At 59.2% G+C, this 24,804-nt stretch overlaps 1 protein-coding gene and 6 gene segments (V, D, J or C); all 7 read left to right on the forward strand.

The window, feature by feature from the left end:
- Window positions 1-24,804, forward strand: part of LOC132221905 (immunoglobulin lambda variable 2-14-like) — a 124,270-nt gene that overhangs the window by 69,079 nt on the left and 30,387 nt on the right.
- Window positions 1-24,804, forward strand: part of LOC132221907 (immunoglobulin lambda-1 light chain-like) — a 111,599-nt gene that overhangs the window by 60,586 nt on the left and 26,209 nt on the right. The window contains exons 1-2 of one of the 2 annotated variants that reach the window (XM_059676539.1): window positions 6,474-6,534; window positions 6,651-6,949. The exons of the other annotated variant lie outside the window; for it this stretch is intronic. Coding sequence (XP_059532522.1) covers window positions 6,489-6,534; window positions 6,651-6,949 — 345 coding nt within the window. The 5' untranslated portion in view covers window positions 6,474-6,488. Of the gene's footprint in view, window positions 1-6,473; window positions 6,535-6,650; window positions 6,950-24,804 lie in introns of those variants that run through there. 2 annotated transcript variants of the gene reach the window in all.
- On the forward strand, window positions 2,971-3,793 carry LOC132222178 (immunoglobulin lambda variable 3-9-like). The segment is given in 2 exon segments: window positions 2,971-3,067; window positions 3,405-3,793. Coding segments are annotated over 2 exon segments (435 nt in total).
- Window positions 9,154-9,992, forward strand: LOC132221911 (immunoglobulin lambda variable 3-19-like). The segment is given in 2 exon segments: window positions 9,154-9,404; window positions 9,551-9,992. Coding segments are annotated over 2 exon segments (432 nt in total).
- Window positions 12,887-13,539, forward strand: LOC132222179 (immunoglobulin lambda variable 4-3-like). The segment is given in 2 exon segments: window positions 12,887-12,992; window positions 13,109-13,539. Coding segments are annotated over 2 exon segments (477 nt in total).
- On the forward strand, window positions 17,049-17,619 carry LOC132222182 (immunoglobulin lambda variable 3-25-like). The segment is given in 2 exon segments: window positions 17,049-17,132; window positions 17,231-17,619. Coding segments are annotated over 2 exon segments (435 nt in total).
- Window positions 20,795-21,622, forward strand: LOC132222183 (immunoglobulin lambda variable 3-21-like). The segment is given in 2 exon segments: window positions 20,795-20,895; window positions 21,234-21,622. Coding segments are annotated over 2 exon segments (435 nt in total).

Below are 24,804 nucleotides of genomic sequence, written 5' to 3' on the forward strand. Positions count from 1 at the left end.
AACGACCCTGCTTATCCCCCCACGGTAACGGGGCCTCTCATGGGTCCCATGTCCGAGTGTCTCCCCATCTCCCAGCCCATCTGAGCTCATGAAGCCCCAGGACCTTGGTAGCCTGGGTACTGAACAACCAAACCCGAGCTGTGGGCACTGAGGAGTCCCCCTAGGTCCCTGCTCAGGGCTGACTCACCTCACAGCCCCGCTGGGACCTGGCAGCTCACAGCTGCACCCTCCCCGGGAAGGGCTGCCTCCCCCAAGGCCATGCCCCTCTCAGAGTGAGGCTCAGGCCTAGCACCTGCCTGAGGCCAGGGTCCCGAGTCTCCGCCTCAGTTCAAGACGCCCTCCCCACTGATCCGCGGTTGTCACCAATGCAGGTCACCTGGTCTGGCCTCTCACGTTTCCTCCCAGAGGGCTCACCCCAAAGCCCCGCTGCAGGCGAGTCTCCCTCTCCCAGGGCGCCAGGGGGACGGCAATTATCCCTGAGATCTCAGCACCACCTGTGAGAGCAGCGTCCACAGCCAGAAAGAGCCACCCAGGAGCCCAGAGACCAGGGGCAGAGCTCACACCCACAATCAGAGGCCGTGCGTCCTCAGTCAGAGAGGACAGGCTCCTCATCGGGCGCCAGGCTGACCAGAGAGAAGAGCGTCCTCCGTGCTGGGCCATGAGCACAAGGCTGCACGCTGCTCACGCCCCACCCCAGGAAGTGTCAGCCCAGGAGGTTAAGGATCAAAGAGTTTCCATTAACCTCACTGAATCCAGGGTAATTCAAACAGCAAACACATTACAAGTAATAAGCAAAAATAAAAAATCAATCCATCACCCTGGCCAAGAAATTTCACACAAGATGGACATTGTAGACAAGAACTTCAAAAATCCACATTCCATTTGTTCAGGAGGGAAAAGATGACTGAACATGGTATTGCAGATGAGGGAGACGAAAAAAAAAAACACCCAACTCAACAGGTAGAAATGAAAACTACAGTGTCTGAGAGAAAACCACACTTGATGGGTGGACAGAAGTTGGATCAATGGAAAGGAGAAGATTAATCAGTTGGTGACATGGAAGAGAATCTATAGACAAGAGATCAAACCACCGACAGAACAAGACACTGAAATCACTAACACAAACCTCCGTGTGCTGCAGGACAACGTCAAGGAGCCTAATGTGCATGTAATTTGTGTCATACACACACACACACACACACACACACTCACACACACACACACACACTCACACACTCACACACACACTCACACACACTCACACACACACTCACACACACACTCACACTCACACACACACAAACACACTCACACACTCACACTCACACTCACACACACACACACTCACACTCACACACACACAAACACACACACTCACACACACTCACACACACACTCACACACACACACACTCACACTCACACACACACAAACACACTCACACACACACTCACACACACACTCACACTCACACACACAAACACACTCACACACACACACACACACTCACACACACACTCACACATACAGGAAACATCAGCACAAACATGATCCAATTCCTTAAAACCAGCACAGAAGAGAAACCCTCACAGCGTCAGGAGAAGGACACATTCCACAGCGAGGAACCTAGAGATCCCAGCAGGTCCCTCCTTGAAACCAGCACAAACGAGGAGAGTGAAGCGATGCCTGAGAAAACTAAAAGTAAAAACAAAACCACAACAATCTGATCACTTCCATGTCTTTGCACAGTGAAACTCTTTCAAAAGAGAAGGGGAAGTAAAACTCTCTCAGACACCGACACTGAGAGAAATGATCCCCGGCAGACCCAGGTCACGGTGCTGTTTGACCTGCACCAGCAGCCAGCACCACTGAGAGTCAGTCCTTAAGCCCTGTGTCCCCCAGTCCAACCCCAGAACCCGCCACCCAGGGATATCAGCAGTGATGCTGCAGGGGGGCCGACCCCCCATCCTCCAAATGCTCCCCTTCCCAGTTCCTGGGCGACCTGGGCCTCTGGTGCCTGGTCCTGAGACCGGCCGTGGCCATGGAGACAACAGCAACCCTCCCCTGGGACCAGCAGTTCAGGGATCAGGGCGTTTCCCCTGAGCAGGAGGCTCAGATCTCCACCTGGACAGAGGGCACCTGCACCCCCAGCAGCCAGAGACCAGCGGCCACCAGGGGGCAGCACAGACCTCCGCCCGCCTCCTGGCCCCTGGGAGGGCCTGGCCTGAGGGGTTCTAACCTTCACAGGGATGACTCCCCCACTCTCCCACCTGCAGAGAGAGCAGGGGGTTCCTGCAGCACCGCCTTTGGCTCTGCTGGGACCTTCTGGCTGCATCTCTCCCACCTGGTTCCTGTGGGATTCGCCTGTTTCTCCAGCTCAGGTCCAGGCCCCTCACTGCTCTCCAGCCCCTGCCCGCCCTGTTCCTGCGAAACCTCCAGCTGTCACACCTGCCTCAGCCCTGAGCCTCCCGGGCACCAGGCACACGGGGGGACACGGAGGCCCAGCATCTCTGACCTGCCCCGAGCGCTCACCAAGCACAGACACGTACAGCTCCTCAGTGGCTCCTTGAACCCCACGTGCCATTAGCCAGGTGGGCCCGTGTTCCGGTTCTGATGCGCACACACTGGGCCTGGGGCGGCCCCTGCCCGGACCTCAGGCTCACAACCTCACCTCTCCAGGGACCGTCTCTCCCGGGCTCACACCTGCAGACAGGCCTCCCCTCTGAGCTCTGCTGGGGCCAGGCCAGCACAGGCCCAAGGCCAGGATCCATCTAAGTGGAAATGTCCCCCCTACAGGATGGTTCCGAAATAACCCAGAATCCCCTGGGCCAGGGCAGGGCCCAAGGGGCTGCCTCTCCCTCCCTGAGTCCCTGGGCTGAGCCCTTCTCAGAAGCCACCAGCTCCCAGCAGCCCCTGGGCCTGGCTGATTTGCATGCCCCCCAGCTGTCTCCAAGGGGATAAGAGAGGCCTGGGAGGAGCCCTGCAGCCTGGGCCTCAGGGAGCAGAGTCAGGGCGCCCACCATGGCCTGGACCCCTCTCCTCCTCGGCCTCCTGGCTCACTGCACAGGTGCTGCCCGGCTCACACCCTCCCCGCCCCGGGGCCTGCACCCGCCTGGCTGCCTCTGAGCTCAGGGCGCTGCCTGTGGGGCAGGAGGCTCAGGCCCTGCTGCTGGCTCAGGGCTGGGGGGCGGCACCCCACGGGCTCTGAGGGCCTGAGGGCTCCCCTGCAGCAGGAATGGGGGCTCAGTGCTCAGAGGCTCCATCCCCGGGAGCCCCAGGCCACCTGGACTGAGGGGGGTGAGAGGGCGCCTGGGGCCTGGGAACCCCTGGAGCTCAGGCGGGCGGGGCGGCAGGGGGTGCCTGGGAAGGGGCTCTCACCCTCCTGCCTCCTCTTCCTCCTGCAGCCTCTGTGGCCTCCTATGAGCTGACGCAGCCGCCCTCGGTGTCGGTGAACCCAGGACAGACGGCCAGGCTCACGTGTGGGGGAGACAACATTGGAAGTGAAAATGTGCATTGGTACCAGCAGAAGCCCGGCCAGGCCCCCGTGCTGGTCATCTATAATGATAACAACCGGCCCTCAGGGATCCCTGACCGATTCTCAGGCACCAACTCGGGGAACACGGCCGCCCTGACCATCAGCGGGGCCCAGGCCCAGGACGAGGCCGACTATTACTGTCAGGTGTGGGACAGCAGTGATGATGCTCACAGTGACTCAGGCGAATGGGGAAGTGGGACAGAAACCTCCCTGTGTCACCTGCTCCTCCAGCCCCGAGGGCTGCAGACCGAGCCCTGAGCACGTCTGCCCGTCTGTGTGGAGCGAGAGCAGGGGCAGCTTCGGGCGCCTGTGGACGATCCCACATGGAGCCCTGTCAGCCGTGGGTCCTGTCCGGGAGCAGGAGGCCCATGAGGAGTGTGGGTGCATTGGGACGGCCCAGCTCCACAGTGACCCCTCCATGTTCAATAGAAGCTCAGTTTACAGGGAACCTGGGCTCCCAGACACAGTTATCACCCGTCAGTGTCCTGACGACAGTGGGCCTTTTGACCTTTAAATAAACGTTGCTGGTCCTCACTGGTGTGGCTCAGTGGATAGAGCATCGGCCTGCAGACTGATGGGTCCCAAGGTCGATTGTGGTCAAGGGCACATCATGCCTTGGTTGTGGGTTCTATACCCAGTAAGGAGCTTGGGGGAGGCAGCCAATTAATGATTGTCTCTCATCATTGATTGTTCTCTCTTTTGCTCTGCCTTCCTCTCTGAAATCAATAAAAATATATTTAAAAATAATCCTATATAACAGAAGGCTAATATGCAAATCGACCAAATGGTGGAATGACCAGTCGCTATGGACCTTGAGAGCTTGTTTGGAGGTTCTAGCAGGGGAGCGCAGCTACTCCTATACCCTTGACCGAAGACCGGTCCTCTCCTCGGGGGGGAAGGTCGTCCTCTTCGACTGAGAGCGCAGCTTGGGGAGGGACGCACATGGATCGGTGAGGGAGGAGGGGGACACCTGCCTAGCCAGCCAGATCAGCGGAATCAACCCTGGCGATCAATGGGGTGACAGATGTCGCAGCCAGATCGCCCTCACATCCGACCAGTCGCTATGATGCACACTCACCACCAGAGGGCAGACGCTTACCCTTAATGCAGGAGCTGCCCCTGGTGGTCAGTGTACTCCCACAGGGGGAGCTCTGCTCAGCCTGAAGCCGGGCTCATGGCTGGCTCCACAAGGGGAGTGGGCCTAAGCCATCAGTCAGATATCCCCCAGGGCTCCCAGACTGCAAGCAGGTGTAGGCCGGGCTCAGAGGCACACATCCCCCCCAGTGCATGATTTTCATACACTGGGCCTCTAGTAATAAAAAAATAAATGTTGCTGGGAGTGCCCTTCTCCATGAACCTCCCTGAGGCAGGACGCTGTGCTGTGCGCAGGGACTGGAGGGCAGGCTGACAATCAGGAATGTCCATGGACGGGGGGACCTGCTGTTCCCCACAAAGGGCCATGTGGGCCTCAGTCCCCAGCTCAGACGCTCCCATGGAGGTCAGGTCGCCCAGGACGGAACTAACAGGCTCCCTCCCACGTGGTCACGAGCCCACAGCTCAGGGGTGAGGACTGGGCAGCAGGAGTGGCCAGCAGGGGCCCTGGGGAGACCCTGGGTGTGGGTGTGAGGAGGGGCAGCATGGAGGGGGAGGGGAAGGGAGAGGGGAGCTGGTGCCCCCTCAGCTGGGAGCAGCAGGGGGCGTGTCTGAGGCAGGTGCCCTGGGCTCATGTCAGTTCCCTCTTTCGACCCAACGCTGAGCAGTGACCAGGGGTCTGTCTGTCTGTGCTCATGAGTCACCAAGCGCCTCCCACTTCGTTTCCATGCCAGCGTCGCCAGCGTGGGGGAGTCAGTTAGTGACATTATATTCTCAGCAGTGCTAGGTTTCAAAACACAAATTTCTTCAGGATATCAGGTGAAACCTGCTTTCTGACGAAATATGCTTTAGGAACTCAAAGGCTTTCTCTTCCTGTACTGACCCTGCCCCACACTCAATGGCCTTGGCCAGGTCAGAACAGCAATCCTGATCCAAACAGATAGCAGCCTAGCCCGACACGGGCCATAATCAGGACCTGACCCCATGTGCCTTTGACACATGACCCCGTGGTGTCAGCCCCCGAGGGAGCAGGGGAGTGTCCCCACCTCAGTCCACACACAGATCCTTGTTTTCCAGGGAAAGGCCGATGCCAACACCATGAAGATCTGAGCGCTGTTCACCACAACGCAGGGAGGACAGACACCTGAATAGAGAACAGAGGGCGGGGACAGGAGGGCTCAGGAGGTCTAGAGTGGTGGAGGGGGGACCTGGAGGGCAGAGTAGGGCAGGGAGGGGGCTGAAGGTCTGGCTCAGAGGTCAGTCTCCTGCATTGGAGTCTGGACCCATCATCTCTGTCTGGGGGATTCTGGGAAAATCATTCACCTCCCAGGACGCTCCCTCCTCATTGGCTGGAGGAGAGGCTGGGCCCCCAGAAGAGGACGGTGTGGGCTCCTATGACGCTGAGTGAGGGGCCCAGGGACACACCCCCCCACCCCACCCCCCTCCAGGAAGCTCTCAGAAGCAGTCATGGTGATGAGCCAGCTGCACAGGCAGGTGACATGCACCCTGGGGACACCAGGGGGGGGCGCTGTGGGTCCTGGTTGGGGGCCTTTAGAGGTCAGAGTCCCCTGGGCTGTGTCAAGTGCAAAGAGCAGGACTGAGCTCCTGTGAAGACCCTTCTGTTGGGCCAACCAGCTCTGAGCAATGAAACCCACAGCTGCCCTCTGCCCCAGGGGAGTCCCCGCAGGAGGCCCTGGGCTCAGGGCGGGGCCAGCAGCTGAGACAGACCCTGGCTGGGCCCAGACAACAGATTTGCATCCCTGCTCCTCCCTCCTGAGCTGCAGGCAGAGAGGATAAGACAGGAGCTGGCAGGGCCAGTGCCAGCTGGGCAGCCGCAGGCAGCGCTCAGGACCCTCCCACCATGGCCTGGCTACCCTTCTACCTCCTGCCCCTCATCGTCTCCACAGGTCAGAGCGGCCACCGCACCTGGGGTCCTGCTCCCGATTCTCCCTCCCAGCTCAGTCCCAGGGGCGCCTGCTCATCGGGGTGCAGTGGGCATCGCTCTTGTGTTTTCTGTCCGCAGGTCTCTGTGCTCCTGTGCTCACCCAGCCCCCGTCTGCCTCTGCCGCCCTGAGAGCCTCGGCCAAGCTCACCTGCACCCTGAGCAGTGGCTACAGCAACTATGGTATTGATTGGTTTCAGCAGAGACCAGGACAGGCCCCTAGGTACATCATGAGACTTAAGAGTGATGGAAGCCACACCAAGGCGGACGGGATCCCTGATCGCTTCTCGGGCTCCAGCTCCGGGTCCGACCGCTACTTAACCGTCTCCAACCTCCAGTCTGAGGACGAGGCTGAGTACATCTGTGGTGCAGACTATAATGTTGATGGCAAATTCGCGGGGTTCCACAGTGACACAGACAAAGGGGAAGTGGGGCTGAAACCTTCCTCCCTCTGTCTGCTCCGCCCGGGGACTCGGGGGACCTGCTCCCTGTCCCTCTCCTGTGTGCTAAGATGCTGACTCTTTCCTGTCAAAACCCATCACTCGCGCCCCCCCCCAACTCCTCCCCCTTCCCTGCTCCCCAGGCACCACAGGGAGAAGCAAACGGGGGCCATGACACTTACATTCTGATCCCTCCTCACCTGTGGGCAGGAGCTGGGACAGATCACACCAGACCCCGCAGACCATACCCCTGAGGGCAGGCAGTGCTGCCCAGAAGTCACCGGGCCTGGGCTCCCATCCGGGGCTCTGCTCAGGGAAGGAACAGAGGCCTTGGGCTGCGGGGGTGACCTTGGATTTCCTCTGTTGCCTCTGCTGCTCTGTGGAGGGAAGCAGGGCCCTGGCAGGACAGGGCTGAGCAGGAAGCGTCTGGTCCTCAGGAGGCAGGACAGAGCCCTGACCCCATGGGGGAGCAGCGCCAAGGGTGACCCTGAGTGGGGGGGTGAAAGGATTGAGAAAAGACAGACAAGAGAATGAAAGCTGGGTCTCAGTGGGACGTGCTCCCTGATGAGGAGACAGCGCCCACAAGCCGTGTCTGTATTTTATAGCAGATGCCACGAGGCAAAGTAGGGGCGTGATCAAGTGTTTACAGCATTCTCGTGAGCTCCAACACCACTCAACCACATGCACCTGAACTCTATCCCAAGGCACGTGGGGCCACGTGTTCGGACCACAGGTTCAAGCTCACAGCTATAGCTGTTGGCAATCATTGTGCTGGGAGGGCCCTGCCCTCGGGCTGGGACTTGCACGTGGCCACGAGAGGACTGTGCCCTCTCATCAGTCCGAGGCTTGAACCTGTCCTAACACTGTGGCCGCGCCCCACAGGGGCCCAGGAGGGAGGCCGGTGCCTGGAGGAGGTCTGAGCAGGACCAACCTGGAGCAGGGCCTGGCTCCTCCCGCTGAGCCAGAGCCTCTCCTTGTGGGGCCAAGACAGGCTCCCCCTCTGCCCAGGCCTTTCCCAAGGTCGGGCCAAAGCCATGTCCCCTGAGAGGGCAGCAGGGCCTGGGGGCCAGAGACTGAAGTGGGAAACATGTGGCCTCCTTCCCGCTGGAGGGGAGTCCTGTGAGGGACCCCTCAATTGCATCACAAGGGGAGCCCAGGGGAGGGAACGGGCTGGCCTCCCACAGTCACCGACCCTTTCCCGTTCCCACTGTCCCTGCACCCGCCTCCCTTCCTGCCCCCCCTGCCGGCACCGGGGTCCCTGTGTCACGGGAGCCCCTGACCGTGTGTGGTCGTGTCTGGCTGTGGATTCGCTGGTGTTTCACTAACAGCTGAGGATGGACGCCCTCCCCTGTGCTCATGGCCGTCACACACCCTCTTCCTGACCCGCCTGCTCTTGGATCTGCCTGTGTCCTCCTGGGCTGTGGTTCTTTGGCGAAATTTCATGAACCTCCTGTCCTCTCTGCACTGGTCACCATTGGATGTGTTGTTATCACCTATTTCTCTTCTCTTCTCTCTGCTGCCTGTTTCTTGAGAAAACTTTGCAGAACCAAGGAGGCTGTTTTCCATGAGCTTCAATGTACGGATCATTTCTTTTGTGAATCGTGCTTCTGATGTCATCAGAGAATTGTGGCCAGGCCTTGGGTCTCAATGATTTCTCTTATTTCTTCCTAAAACAATCACAAAGTTGGCTGAGAGGCACATGAGCAATTTCTCTGCCTCTGGCCATGGGATCCTGGCCTCTCCCACCCCAGCATGACCACTGGCCCCTCAGGCTCCTCCAGACCCCCAGACCCGCCCTGTGGGTGAGTCCTCAGCAGACAGGAGGCCTGAGGGTTGTCCACACGCCCAAGGAGGAGGCCAGGCCGCAGCCTGTGTGTGTGCTGCTGCTGGGTCATCGGTCAGTAGTTTCTTTTTTAATTTTTTAAATATGTTTTATTCTTTCAGAGTGAGGAAGGGAGAACAAGAGATGGAAACATCAATGATGTCAAAATCACTGACTGACAGCCTCCTACACAAACCCTAATGGGGACTGACCTTCTACCTGGGCATGGGCCCTGACCTGGAATCTAACTGGGACCCCCTGGTTCATGGGTCGATGCTCAAATATCGGGCCACACCAGCCGGACAGACCTTTCTAACGGGACAGCACAGGGCGCTGGGGAACCCGGCTCAGGCCTGTGCATGGAGCCCTGGCACAGCCTCCTCCACTGAGCCCTGTGCTGTCAGCAGGGAGACACCCTGAGGCCCAGGAGGAAGGAAGTGGATTTGCATGAGGCCCCGCCCACCCAGGGGTGAGGAGCCTTGAAGACCACACCCCAGCTGAGGGCTCAGAGCAGAGCCTGGAGCCTCACCATGGCCTGGACCCTCCTGCTCCCCCTCCTCACACTCTGCACAGGTGCTGCCCCAGGCTCAGGCCCAGCAACCAGGGAGCAGCCTGGCCATGACCTTCAGCTCAGCCCAGGGGACGCTGCGGGGTGTGGGCCTCTGGGACTGAGAGCCTCATGCCCACACTCACCTCTCCTCTCCTCTCCTCTCCTCCAGGTTCCGTGGCCTCTTCAGGAGTGACTCAGCCCCCAGCAGTGTCTGTGGCCTTGGGACAGGCAACCACGATCACCTGCCAGGGAGATTTCGTTAAAAAATATTTTCCAAGCTGGTACCAGCAGAAGCCCGGCCAGGTCCCCGTCCTGCTCATCTATGCTGACAAAAACAGGACCTCAACTATCCCTGAGCGATTCTCTAGTTCTAAGTCAGGGGACAGGGACACCCTGACCATCACTGGGGCCCAGACCCAGGACGAGGCCGACTATTACTGTTTAGCCTATGACGAAAGTGCTAAAGCTCACAGTGACACAGGCGGATGGGGAAGTGGGACAGAAACCTCCCTGTGTCACCCGCTCCTCCAGCCCTGGGGACTGCAGACCGAGCCCTGAGCAGGTTCAGCCCAGGTCCCACTTCCAGGTCCCCAGCTGCCCCCTCCTCAGCCTGGGGAGCTCTGCAGAGGGAGGGGCAGGGGAGTCTCAGGGCGGGTGGGACCCGGCTCCCTGGTGTGTGGGTCAAACTGTAATTCCTGGAGGAGGCCTGAGCCAGGACGGACTGACGGAACCCTGTGTGCAGAACCACGGCCTTGAATGTGTGCACAGTGGGACTGGGCCACGTTCTGGATGCATCCCCACAGCCTCCCAGCTCAGCTGAGCCCCTAGAGCCCAGCTCCCTGGCAGCCCAGGACTCTGAGAAGCAGACTAGCGAGTGACACACCGCCCACCACTGCTGGGCGCCCTGGGGTCACAGCTGGGCCCTCACTGGGAGGCACCCCTGGGCAGGGAAGGGCCTCCCCGGGGTCATGGCCTCTCCTGAGTGAGACGCAGGCCCAGCGCCCGCCTGACATCAAGGCCACAAGTCCCCGCCTCAGGACAGAGCGCCCTGCAGCCTCCAGTGCGGCCTCCATGTCACCACGTTGCAGGCACCAGTCTGGGCTCCACGCTCCCCCCAGAGGGACCCCTGGGGGAGGGTCTCCCGACAGAGCATTTCCGGGCCCCAGAGAGCAAACCAGGGACCAGCGTCCAGCAGGTGGAGAACTGAGAGGACAGAGCTGCAGGGGCCTCTGGGGCTGCAGACGCTCCTCACAGCACAGATGACACAGGGGCCCATGTGGGGGAGCCACCCGAGGCCGGGAGGCGCCGCCAGCACCTCAGAGGGCACATCCCGCAGAGCCAGCCCCCAACCCCGCAGCCCCCGGCCGAGGGAGAAGCTCTGAGGGAGGCACAGGCGGGGTCCCCAGGGGAGCGCTGGCTCCAGGGGGCCAAATGGGCCCCAGACCCGAGTCTGCTCTGGTGGCCTCTGGGCAAGTGTGAGGACCCGCAGCCCAGAGAGCAGTGAGCTGTGTCCCAGGGATCTCCCGCCTCCCCCATGAGGACCAACAGCTCAGAGAGGAGGACGGGAACCCTCCTCCCGCAGGACAGGCTCAGGCCTCTGCAAGCAGCTGCTCCCTCCTGCAGCCCTGACAGAGCTGAGGCCCCCATCCAGATGTCCCCCCACCGCCCTGTCCCCCCCGCGGTGAGCCCAGCCCCTCCCCCACCCTCCACGGGCACCCCTCCTGGCTGGGGAGCCCCACAGCAGCCTCAGGGTCCTGAGTGGCAGTCCCGCCGCCGGGGGCCATCCTGACCTTGACAGGGAGTGCGATGCTCTGACTGAACAGCCTCTCAGGACCTCGAGCTCCTGCCTTGGCCGCTCCCAGCGCAGGTCACGGCTCCTTTGTCCCTTCGTCTCCAGGAGACTCAGTTCTGCGAGGGAGAGACGGGTACAGGGTCCCACCCAGTAATGACTCTGACCACAGGCCCTCAGGAGGTGATCACATGGGAAACCCCAGAACGTTCTTGGGGAACAGAGCAGCCTCTGCAGACCCTGAGCATCACCCCCACTGTGACCCCAGGAGGAGGCCTGGAGGGTGAGTGACTGGTCTTGTCCCCCAGCAGCCCTGGTCACCCCCACAGCTCCGTGGCCTCTCCGCGTTCACAGCTGTGACACCGCCTCCTGGGACGGTGCCAGAGAGGATTCTCTCCTGTTTCTTTTTAGAAAAAAAAAAATGTTTATTGATTTCAGAGAGGAAGGGAGAGGGAGAGAGAGAGAGATATCAGTGATGAGAGAGAATCATGGAACGGCGGCCACCTGTACACCCCACCCTCCCACACTGGGGATCCAGCTCCCAACCCAGACATGTGCCCTGACCGGGAATGGAACCGTGACCTCCGGGGTCATAGGTCGACGCTCAACCACTGAGCCACACCAGCCGGGCTCAGTGGTTGAGCGTCGACCTATGACCCCGGAGGTCACGGTTCCTTTTTCAAAAGAAAGTGACAGATACACCAAAGTTGGAGAGCAGTGTGGTCCAATGGATATAACACTTTAAACCAATGTATCATTCAACAACTTCCGGCGTCCTGATTAATGAGAAGACACAAGTGCTATCCGTTTTCATACCAGATTTTGTTAAACTGACTTTCTTGAAATTATTATCACTTCAATATGAATTGAATAAAAAATATTGATACTTTTACCTGATTCTTGTACTGAGTTTTTAAAAACTGGTAAATATTTCAGAGTCCCCACCTCTGTGCACAGATGGGTCCAAATTTCCAAAAAAATACAGGTTCCACCGCGGTGCCGATGTGAGCGCTCTTCAGTCCCCACTCAAGGAGGACAGACACCTGAATAGAGAAGAGAGGGCGGGCACTGAGGAGGTTAGAAGGCCTGGGCTAGGGAGGAGGGGGTCTGGAGGCCTGGGGGGGGGGCAGAGCAGGGTGGGGGTTGAAGGGTGGGGGCTGAAGGTCAGGCTCTGAGGTCAGTCTCCTGCATTGGAGTCTTGACCCATCATCTCTGTCTGGGGGATTCTGGGAAAATCACTCACCTCCCAGGACGCTCCCTCCTCATTGGCCTGGAGGAGAGGCTGGGCCCCAGCAGAGGACGGTGTGGGCTCCTGTGACGCTGAGTGAGGGGCCCAGGGACACACCCCCCACCTGTCAGCCTCCAGGAAGCTCTCAGAAGCAGTCATGGTGATGAGCCAGCTGCACAGGCAGGTGACATGCACCCTGGGGACACCAGGGGGCGCTGTGGGTCCTGGTTGGGGGCCTTTAGAGGTCAGAGTCCCCTGGGCTGTGTCAAGTGCAAAGAGCAGGACTGAGCTCCTGTGAAGACCCTTCTGTTGGGCCAACCAGCTCTGAGCAATGAAACCCACAGCTGCCCTCTGCCCCAGGGGAGTCCCCGCAGGAGGCCCTGGGCTCAGGGCGGGGCCAGCAGCTGAGACAGACCCTGGCTGGGCCCAGACAACAGATTTGCATCCCTGCTCCGCCCTCCTGAGCTGCAGGCAGAGAGGATAAGACAGGAGCTGGCAGGGCCAGTGCCAGCTGGGCAGCCGCAGGCAGCGCTCAGGACCCTCCCACCATGGCCTGGCTACCCTTCTACCTCCTGCCCCTCGTCGTCTCCACAGGTCAGAGCGGCCACAGCACCTGGGGTCCTGCTCCCGATTCTCCCTCCCAGCTCAGTCCCAGGGGCGCCTGCTCATCGGGGTGCAGTGGGCATCGCTCTTGTGTTTTCTGTCCGCAGGTCTCTGTGCTGCTCCTGTGCTCACCCAGCCCCCATCTGCCTCTGCCGCCCTGGGGGCCTTGGCCAAGCTCACCTGCACCCTCAGCGCTGAGCACAGCAGCTACACTATTCACTGGTATCAGCAGAGAGCAGCACAGGCCCCTCGGTACATCATGTATCTTACGAGTTCTGGAAGCCAGGGCAAGGGAGACGGGATCCCTGATCGCTTCTCGGGCTCCAGCTCCGGGGCCGCCCGCTACTTAACCATCTCCAACCTCCAGTCTGAGGACGAGGCTGAGTATTACTGTGGTGCAGACTATAGCATTGGTGGCCAATACGGGTTCCACAGTGACACAGACAAAGGGGAAGTGGGGCTGAAACCTCCCTCCCTCTGTCTGCTCCTCCCAGGGACTCAGGGGACCTGCTGCCTGTCCCCCTCCTGGGTGCTGTGATGCTGACAATTTCCTGTCAAAACCCATCACCCTTCCCCCTCCTCCTCCCCAAAGCGCCACGGGGAGAGGCAAAGGGGGGCCATAACACATTCTTATCCCCCCCACTGCCGTGGGCAGGACCTGGGACAGACCACACCAGGCCCCGAAGACCGTACCCCTGAGGGTTGGGCTGCGCTGACCAGGTCCCCAGGAGCCATTGGGCCTTCCCTCCTGTCCGGGGCTCTGCACAGAGAAGGAACACAGACCTTGGGCTGCAGGGATGACCTTGGACGTCGCCTGTTGCCTCCGCTGCTCCGTGGAGGGAAGCAGGGCCCTGGCAGGATGGGGCTGAGCAGGAAGCACCTGGTCCTCAGGAGGCAGGACAGAGCCCTGACCCCGTGGGGGACGCAGCCTGGGGCCCAGGAGTGAGGTGGGGCCTGTGAGGAGGTCTGGGCAGGACCAGCCTGCACCAGGGCCTCTGCTTGCGGGGCCAGGACAGGCTCCCCCTGTGCCCAGGCTTTTGAGAGATGGTGCAGGAGCCTGGCCTCTTTGGAGGGACAGGGAGCAGGAGGGGATGGATCAGGGCTGACCCCGCAGTGACCTCTGTCAGCCCAGGCAGCTGGAGCCACAGGGTCCCAGGGCCACCCCCACCCGCTCCCTGTGAAGTGCTGCTCTCTAAAGGGCTTTGGTGACTTTGTCCCAAATGAGGCCCCGCGGGTCCCTCTGCAGGACGAGTACCCACCCCTCACACCACAGGGAGGGGCCAGGAGGACGGTCAGGGATTCCATGTGAACCCCAGTGTGAACCACACTCTCCCATAATGTGGGAGAGTCAGCAGTGGCCTCGATGGACAGACAGAGGGACACCCTGTGTGAGTGAGGACGGTGAGGGAAGGGGCAGAGGCAAATGTCCCCACTGTGCTGAGACGGGCAACAACCCGAGAGGACGCCACCTGCACACGTCCCAGGTCACAGGGCGACACCAGGCCCCGGAGAGGCCGTCGGGACCCTCTGCTGTGGCCACGGGGTGACAGGGTCAGGGTCTCAGGGGCATCATGTCAGCCCTGGTGGGAAACAGACGGATGATCCCTGTGAAGAACTGACCCCTTCTTTGTCTGTGTCTTACCTGTGGCTTTGGCTTCAGAAGGGCCCGGTGACTGTGAGCCCAGAAAGTCAAGTTTGCATCTAAAGTTCCAGTGTGGCATCAATTACACTCAATAAAGCTGTTTCACAAAAGAAACAAAACCCAACCAGCGTGGCACCATGGTTGAGGGTCGACCTTGGAACCAGGAGGTCAGAGTTTGATGCTCCTCAAGGGCACAGGCCCAGGTTCCAAGCTCGAACCCCAATCCGGGGTGTGCAGGAGGCAGCTGATCAATGATTCTGTCTCAGCATTGATGTTTCTATCTTTCTCTCTCCCACTGCCTTCTTCTCTGAAATCAATAAATATATATTAAATAAATAAACAAACAAACAAAATAAATGCTTGAGTGGCAGGTGGCCTTTGGAGAGTCTCTAGAACTGTGGTTCTCAACCTTCCTAATGCCGCGACCCTTTCATACAGCTCCTCATGTTGTGGTGACCCCCAACCATAGAATTATTTTCATTGCTACTTCATAACTGTACTTTTGCTACTGTGATGAATTGTCATGTAAATATCTGATAGGCAGGACGTATTTTCATTGTTACAAATGGAACATAATTAAAGGATAGTGATTAATCACAAAAACAATGTGTAATTATAGATGTGTTTTCCGATGGTCTTAGGTGACCCCTGTGAAAGGGTTGTTTGACCCCCAAAGGGGTCGCGACCCACAGGTTGAGAACCGCTGCCCTAGAAGCAGCAGCTGAAGCAGGTGACAACCTGCCCAGGAGGTGACATGGAGCTGATGTGGCTGAGAGTGACAGGGAGACGGGGCCAGAGTGAGAGAGGGCTGAGGAGGGCCCTCCCCTCGTTCATATTCTCTCTCTCTCTCTCTCTCTCTCTCTCTCTCTCTCTCTCTCTCTCTGTCTCTCTCTTCCTCCCTGGTTACTTTCCATTTAATTCCTCCGTTTGTCTCTACCTTATGCTCTTTGCTGTTGCTTGTCATTAACTCTTCCTTTCATTTCCCTCTTTTCCTCTTCAGAGCGTGTATGTGAGTGTTTGGTTCTGTGGGATGTTATCCCTCGTGTTGCTTCGTGGATCCACACCAGCATGAAGACACAACCTTCTCTCCCCACTAGGGCCTCCCACATTTTACTTTTATAACAACACCCACCTCCCCCTTCAGGGGGCCCTTCCCTGCCCTCAGCTCATGGCTCCACTAGGTGCTTGTTCTTGTCTAAAGGTCTCCATTTCTCTAGGATTAGAGATAGAATCCCTTACACGTAGCCTTTGAGATGAGTCGGATTCCACGGTCCTGGTGGACCAGAGTCTGTGGACCCTCCACCCGGCACGGGCATCGCATGTTCTCTGGGCACGTCATGCCCACGGGTGCCGGGAACATCGTCCTGTCCTTTCCTGGGAACATATGTTGTCGCTTCTCTGAAATCAATGCCCCAGTGCTCCTTGGGGTTGTGCGGCAGTGACAAGTGTAGCACTTTCAGCCACTGCCCACGCTTTCCCGGCTGTCTGTACCATTTCCCACGGGCAGCAGCCACGCGTGAGTAACCCCAGTTCTCCACATCCTTGCCCGCAGTGGGGGTCACCCCTTCTTTCACTTTAGTCAATCGAGACGCGGGAACTGATATCTCACGGGATTTTAATTGGCATTTCTCTACTGGCCAAGGATGAATATCTTTTCTGTGCTTCTTGCCACCAATATACCTTCTTCACTACATGGTTCTTCTTGACACTTCCCCATGTTCTACATAGATCGTAGTAGTTTTCTTGGTTCTTGCTGTTTAGATTTGAGATTTTTATATTCTGTACTCGAGGTGTCCATTGGATAATGAGTTTGCAAATGTTTTCTCTTTGTTACTTGTTTTCTGATCCTCTTTCAACAGTTTTTTTAAGGGAAAATATTCATTCTGTGAGGTTCAATGCTATTGATCTCTCCTGGAATCATCCATCTGGTATTACCAAAGCTGTGGGTGTTTTTTTATCCTCAGTAGATCCCAAAACTCTCCTATGATTTCTAACATGAAAAAGGTGACCTGAGAGGCCCCTGACCAACCTCATGGGTCTGAGCATGGAGTTTGCCTCTCACGCAGGAGCAGGACCACTGGCCACTGTCTCTATGAGCAGGCCCCGCCCACATGGGTCATCTGATCCCCAGTGGAGGCCCCAGGGTTCTCCCCAAGCCCAGAAAGGAGGTAAAGGGTCAACCTGGGGTGTGTGCAGGGGCTGGGTCAGGGGTCAGCACCGTCTCCCTCAGCACCACGGAGAGCTCCGGGCACTGGCACAGGCTGGAGGGAGGCTCCTATTTGAACTCCATCAGCCCAGCTGTGCCCTGAGCAGCTGGAGCCAGTCCAGGAGGCCCGCAGGGAGGAGGAGATTTGCATGAGGAGCCCCTTGCAGAGCATAAGAGCCGCCCAGAGGTCCCCTGCCCAGCTGCGGGCTCAGAGGCTGAACCCGGGGCGTCTCCGCGATGGCCTGGACCCCTCTCCTGCTCCCCCTGCTCACTCTCTGCACAGGTGCTGCCCCCAGGACCTGAGCTCCTCCAGGCACAGCCTCTGGGTGGAACCTCCAGGTAATGGGGCCTTATGCTCAACCTCCCTCTCCTCTCTTCCAGGCTCTGTTGTCTCCCAGCAGCTGACCCAGTCGGGCCCTTTGTCAGTGGCCCCGGGAGGGACGGCCAGCTTAACCTGCACTGCAGATTTCCTGGATAAAAGATATACTCACTGGTACCAGCAGAAGCCCGGCAAGGCCCCTGTGGCGGTCATTTACAAGGATAGCGAGCGGCCCTCAGGGATCCCTGCCCGATTCTCAGGCTCCAGCTCCGGGAAGACTGTCACCCTGACCATCAGCGGGGTCCTGGCCGAGGACGAGGCTGACTATTACTGTCAGTCTAGTACCAGTGATGACAATCTCACAGTGACACAGGCAGATGGGGAAGTGGGACAGAAACCCCATCCCTGTCTGTGTAACAGGCTCCTCCAGCCCCAGGAGGACTGTAGATAAAGCCATGAGCAGGCCTGGCCCAGGTCCCAGATCTCAGCTCCCCAGGCTGCCCCTCCTCCCGCCTCAGGCCGCTCTGCGGCGGGTGGCACAGAGCAGGTTCACTGGGACAGGACAGGGCTGCCCTGATGGTGTCTGGGTCTGGGTGTGAGTGGGAGACAGAGGGCCTGGGTGGAGGACACACAGCGGGAGAAACACACACAGTGTAACGACCCTGCTTATCCCCCCACGGTAACGGGGCCTCTCATGGGTCCCATGTCCGAGTGTCTCCCCATCTCCCAGCCCATCTGAGCTCATGAAGCCCCAGGACCTTGGTAGCCTGGGTACTGAACAACCAAACCCGAGCTGTGGGCACTGAGGAGTCCCCCTAGGTCCCTGCTCAGGGCTGACTCACCTCACAGCCCCGCTGGGACCTGGCAGCTCACAGCTGCACCCTCCCCGGGAAGGGCTGCCTCCCCCAAGGCCATGCCCCTCTCAGAGTGAGGCTCAGGCCTAGCACCTGCCTGAGGCCAGGGTCCCGAGTCTCCGCCTCAGTTCAAGACGCCCTCCCCACTGATCCGCGGTTGTCACCAATGCAGGTCACCTGGTCTGGCCTCTCACGTTTCCTCCCAGAGGGCTCACCCCAAAGCCCCGCTGCAGGCGAGTCTCCCTCTCCCAGGGCGCCAGGGGGACGGCAATTATCCCTGAGATCTCAGCACCACCTGTGAGAGCAGCGTCCACAGCCAGAAAGAGCCACCCAGGAGCCCAGAGACCAGGGGCAGAGCTCACACCCACAATCAGAGGCCGTGCGTCCTCAGTCAGAGAGGACAGGCTCCTCATCGGGCGCCAGGCTGACCAGAGAGAAGAGCGTCCTCCGTGCTGGGCCATGAGCACAAGGCTGCACGCTGCTCACGCCCCACCCCAGGAAGTGTCAGCCCAGGAGGTTAAGGATCAAAGAGTTTCCATTAACCTCACTGAATCCAGGGTAATTCAAACAGCAAACACATTACAAGTAATAAGCAAAAATAAAAAATCAATCCATCACCCTGGCCAAGAAATTTCACACAAGATGGACATTGTAGACAAGAACTTCAAAAATCCACATTCCATTTGTTCAGGAGGGAAAAGATGACTGAACATGGTATTGCAGATGAGGGAGACGAAAAAAAAAAACACCCAACTCAACAGGTAGAAATGAAAACTACAGTGTCTGAGAGAAAACCACACTTGATGGGTGGACAGAAGTTGGATCAATGGAAAGGAGAAGATTAATCAGTTGGTGACATGGAAGAGAATCTATAGACAAGAGATCAAACCACCGACAGAACAAGACACTGAAATCACTAACACAAACCTCCGTGTGCTGCAGGACAACGTCAAGGAGCCTAATGTGCATGTAATTTGTGTCATACACACACACACACACACACACACACTCACACACACACACACACACACACTCACACACTCACACACACACTCACACACACTCACACACACACTCACACACACACTCACACTCACACACACACAAACACACTCACACACTCACACTCACACTCACACACACACACACTCACACTCACACACACACAAACACACACACTCACACACACTCACACACACACTCACACACACACACACACTCACACTCACACACACACAAACACACTCACACACACACTCACACACACACTCACACTCACACACACAAACACACTCACACACACACACACACACTCACACACACACTCACACATACAGGAAACATCAGCACAAACATGATCCAATTCCTTAAAACCAGCACAGAAGAGAAACCCTCACAGCGTCAGGAGAAGGACACATTCCACAGCGAGGAACCTAGAGATCCCAGCAGGTCCCTCCTTGAAACCAGCACAAACGAGGAGAGTGAAGCGATGCCTGAGAAAACTAAAAGTAAAAACAAAACCACAACAATCTGATCACTTCCATGTCTTTGCCCAGTGAAACTCTTTCAAAAGAGAAGGGGAAGTAAAACTCTCTCAGACACCGACACTGAGAGAAATGATCCCGGCAGACCCAGGTCACGGTGCTGTTTGACCTGCACCAGCGGCCAGCACCACTGAGAGTCAGTCCTTAAGCCCTGTGTCCCCCAGTCCAACCCCAGGACCCGCCACCCAGGGATATCAGCAGTGATGCCTCAGGGGGCCCGACCCCCCATCCTCCAAATGCTCCCCTTTCCCAGTTCCTGGGCGACCTGGGCCTCTGGTGCCTGGTCCTGAGACCGGCCGTGGCCATGGAGACAACAGCAACCCTCCCCTGGGACCAGCAGTTCAGGGATCAGGGCGTTTCCCCTGAGCAGGAGGCTCAGATCTCCACCTGGACAGAGGGCACCTGCACCCCCAGCAGCCAGAGAGCAGCGGCCACCAGGGGGCAGCACAGACCTCCGCCCGCCTCCTGGCCCCTGGGAGGGCCTGGCCTGAGGGGTTCTAACCTTCACAGGGATGACTCCCCCCACCCTCCCACCTGCAGAGAGAGCAGGGGGTTCCTGCAGCACCGCCTCTGGCTCTGCTGGGACCTTCTGGCTGCATCTCTCCCCGCTGGTTCCGGTGGGATTCGCCTGTTTCTCCAGCTCAGGTCCAGGCCCCTCACTCCTCTCCAGCCCCTGCCCGCCCTGTTCCTGCGAAACCTCCAGCTGTCACACCTGCCTCGGCCCTGAGCCTCCTGGGCACCAGGCACACGGGGGACACGGAGGCCCAGCATCTCTGACCTGCCCCGAGCGCTCACCGAGCACAGACACGTACAGCTCCTCAGTGGCTTCTAGAACCCCACGTGCCATTAGCCAGGTGGGCCCGTGTTCCGGTTCTGATGCGCACACACTGGGCCTGGGGCGGCCCCTGCCCGGACCTCAGGCTCACGCCCTCACCTCTCCAGGGACCGTCTCTCCCGGGCTCACACCTGCAGACAGGCCTCCCCTCTGAGCTCTGCTGGGGCCAGGCCAGCACAGGCCCAAGGCCAGGATCCATCTAAGTGGAAATGTCCCCCCTACAGGATGGTTCCGAAATAACCCAGAATCCCCTGGGCCAGGGCAGGCTGCAGAGGCTGCCTCTCACTCCCTGTGTCCCTGGGCTGAGCCCTTCTCAGAAGCCACCAGCTCCCAGCAGCCCCTGGGCCTGGCTGATTTGCATGCCCCCCAGCTGTGTCCAAGGGGATAAGAGAGGCCTGGGAGGAGCCCTGCAGCCTGGGCCTCAGGGAGCAGAGTCAGGGCGCCCACCATGGCCTGGACCCCTCTCCTCCTCGGCCTCCTGGCTCACTGCACAGGTGCTGCCCGGCTCACACCCTCCCCGCCCCAGGGCCTGCACCCGCCTGGCTGCCTCTGAGCTCAGGGCGCTGCCTGTGGGGCAGGAGGCTCAGGCCCTGCTGCTGGCTCAGGGCTGGGGGGCGGCACCCCACGGGCTCTGAGGGCCTGAGGGCTCCCCTGCAGCAGGAATGGGGGCTCAGTGCTCAGAGGCTCCATCCCCGGGAGCCCCAGGCCACCTGGACTGAGGGGGGTAAGAGGGCGCCTGGGGCCGGGGAACCCCTGGAGCTCAGGCGGGCGGGGCGGCTGGGGGGTGCCTGGGAAGGGGCTCTCACCCTCCTGCCTCCTCTTCCTCCTGCAGCCTCTGTGGCCTCCTATGAGTTGACGCAGCCGCCCTCGGTGTCGGTGAACCCAGGACAGACGGCCAGGCTCACGTGTGGGGGAGACAACATTGGAAGTGAAAATGTGCATTGGTACCAGCAGAAGCCCGGCCAGGCCCCCGTGCTGGTCATCTATGATGATAACAACCGGCCCTCAGGGATCCCTGACCGATTCTCAGGCACCAACTCGGGGAACACGGCCACCCTGACCATCAGCGGGACCCAGGCCCAGGACGAGGCCGACTATTACTGTCAGGTGTGGGACAGCAGTGCTGATGCTCACAGTGACTCAGGCGGATGGGGAAGTGGGACAGAAACCTCCCTGTGTCACCCGCTCCTCCAGCCCCGAGGGCTGCAGACCGAGCCCTGAGCACGGCTGCCCGTCTGTGTGGAGCGAGAGCAGGGGCAGCTTCGAGCGCCTGTGGACGATCCCACATGGAGCCCTGTCAGCCGTGGGTCCTGTCCGGGAGCAGGAGGCCCATGAGGAGTGTGGGTGCATCGGGACGGCCCAGCTCCACAGTGACCCCTCCATGTTCAATAGAAGCTCAGTTTACAGGGAACCTGGGCTCCCAGACACAGTTATCACCCGTCAGTGTCCTGACGACAGTGGGCCTTTTGACCTTTAAATAAACGTTGCTGGTCCTCACTGGTGTGGCTCAGTGGATAGAGCATCGGCCTGCTGACTGATGGGTCCCAAGGTCGACTGTGGTCAAGGGCACATCATGCCTTGGTTGTGGGTTCTATACCCAGTAAGGAGCTTGGGGGAGGCAGCCAATTAATGATTGTCTCTCATCATTGATTGTTCTCTCTTTTGCTCTGCCTTCCTCTCTGAAATCAATAAAAATATATTTAAAAATAATCCTATATAACAGAAGGCTAATATGCAAATCGACCAAATGGTGGAATGACCAGTCGCTATGGACCTTGAGAGCTTGTTTGGAGGTTCTAGCAGGGGAGCGCAGCTACTCCTATACCCTTGACCGAAGACCGGTCCTCTCCTCGGGGGGGAAGGTCGTCCTCTTCGACTGAGAGCGCAGCTTGGGGAGGGACGCACATGGATCGGTGAGGGAGGAGGGGGACACCCGCCTAGCCAGCCAGATCAGCGGAATCAACCCTGGCGATCAATGGGGTGACAGATGTCGCAGCCAGATCGCCCTCACATCCGACCAGTCGCTATGATGCACACTGACCACCAGAGGGCAGACGCTTACCCTTAATGCAGGAGCTGCCCCTGGTGGTCAGTGTACTCCCACAGGGGGAGCTCTGCTCAGCCTGAAGCCGGGCTCATGGCTGGCTCCACAAGGGGAGTGGGCCTAAGCCATCAGTCAGATATCCCCCAGGGCTCCCAGACTGCAAGCAGGTGTAGGCCGGGCTCAGAGGCACACATCCCCCCCAGTGCATGATTTTCATACACTGGGCCTCTAGTAATAAAAAAATAAATGTTGCTGGGAGTGCCCTTCTCCATGAACCTCCCTGAGGCAGGACGCTGTGCTGTGCGCAGGGACTGGAGGGCAGGCTGACAATCAGGAATGTCCATGGACGGGGGGACCTGCTGTTCCCCACAAAGGGCCATGTGGGCCTCAGTCCCCAGCTCAGACGCTCCCATGGAGGTCAGGTCGCCCAGGACGGAACTAACAGGCTCCCTCCCACGTGGTCACGAGCCCACAGCTCAGGGGTGAGGACTGGGCAGCAGGAGTGGCCAGCAGGGGCCCTGGGGAGACCCTGGGTGTGGGTGTGAGGAGGGGCAGCATGGAGGGGGGGGGAAGGGAGAGGGGAGCTGGTGCCCCCTCAGCTGGGAGCAGCAGGGGGCGTGTCTGAGGCAGGTGCCCTGGGCTCATGTCAGTTCCCTCTTTCGACCCAACGCTGAGCAGTGGCCAGGGGTCTGTCTGTCTGTGCTCATGAGTCACCAAGCGCCTCCCACTTCGTTTCCATGCCAGCGTCGCCAGCGTGGGGGAGTCAGTTAGTGACATTATATTCTCAGCAGTGCTAGGTTTCAAAACACAAATTTCTTCAGGATATCAGGTGAAACCTGCTTTCTGACGAAATATGCTTTAGGAACTCAAAGGCTTTCTCTTCCTGTACTGACCCTGCCCCACACTCAATGGCCTTGGCCAGGTCAGAACAGCAATCCTGATCCAAACAGATAGCAGCCTAGCCCGACACGGGATCTAAGCAGGACCTGACCCCATGTGCCTTTGACACATGACCCCGTGGTGTCAGCCCCAGAGGGAGCAGGGGAGTGTCCCCACCTCAGTCCACACACAGATCCTTGTTTTCCAGGGAAAGGCCGGTGCCAACACCATGAAGATCTGAGCGCTGTTCACCACAACGCAGGGAGGACAGACACCTGAATAGAGGAAAGAGGGCGGGGACAGGAGGGGTCAGGAGGTCTAGAGTGGGGGAGGGGGGACCTGGAGGGCAGAGTAGGGCAGGGAGGGGGCTGAAGGTCTGGCTCATCGGTCAGTCTCCTGCATTGGAGTCTGGACCCATCATCTCTGTCTGGGGGATTCTGGGAAAAATCATTCACCTCCCAGGACGCTCCCTCCTCATTGGCTGGAGGAGAGGCTGGGCCCCCAGAAGAGGACGGTGTGGGCTCCTATGACGCTGAGTGAGGGGCCCAGGGACACACCCCCCCACCCCACCCCCCTCCAGGAAGCTCTCAGAAGCAGTCATGGTGATGAGCCAGCTGCACAGGCAGGTGACATGCACCCTGGGGACACCAGGGGGCGCTGTGGGTCCTGGTTGGGGGCCTTTAGAGGTCAGAGTCCCCTGGGCTGTGTCAAGTGCAAAGAGCAGGACTGAGCTCCTTTGAAGACCCTTCTGTTGGGCCAACCAGCTCTGAGCAATGAAACCCACAGCTGCCCTCTGCCCCAGGGGAGTCCCCACAGGAGGCCCTGGGCTCAGGGCGGGGCCAGCAGCTGAGACAGACCCTGGCTGGGCCCAGACAACAGATTTGCATCCCTGCTCCGCCCTCCTGAGCTGCAGGCAGAGAGGATAAGACAGGAGCTGGCAGGGCCAGTGCCAGCTGGGCAGCCGCAGGCAGCGCTCAGGACCCTCCCACCATGGCCTGGCTTCCCCTCTACCTCCTGCCCCTCATCGTCTCCACAGGTCAGAGCGGCCACAGCACCTGGGGTCCTGCCTCCGATTCTCCCTCCCAGCTCAGTCCCAGGGGCGCCTGCTCATCGGGGTGCAGTGGGCATCGCTCTTGTGTTTTCTGTCCGCAGGTCTCTGTGCTGATCCTGTGCTCACCCAGCCCCCGTCTGCCTCTGCCGCCCAGGGGGCCTCGGCCAAGCTCACCTGCACCCTCAGCGCTGAGCACAGCGGCTACTATATTCACTGGTTTCAGCAGAGACCAGGACAGGCCCCTCGGTATTTGATGCAGGTTAAGAGCGATGGAAGCCACACCAAGGCGGACGGGATCCCTAATCGCTTCTCGGGCTCCAGCTCCGGGGCCGACCGCTACTTAACCGTCTCCAACCTCCAGTCTGAGGACGAGGCTGAGTACATCTGTGGTGCAAACTATAATGTTGATGGCAAATTCGCGGGGTTCCA

The sequence above is a fragment of the Myotis daubentonii genome, chromosome 19 (genome assembly GCF_963259705.1).
Source record: "Myotis daubentonii chromosome 19, mMyoDau2.1, whole genome shotgun sequence".
NCBI lineage: Eukaryota > Metazoa > Chordata > Mammalia > Chiroptera > Vespertilionidae > Myotis > Myotis daubentonii.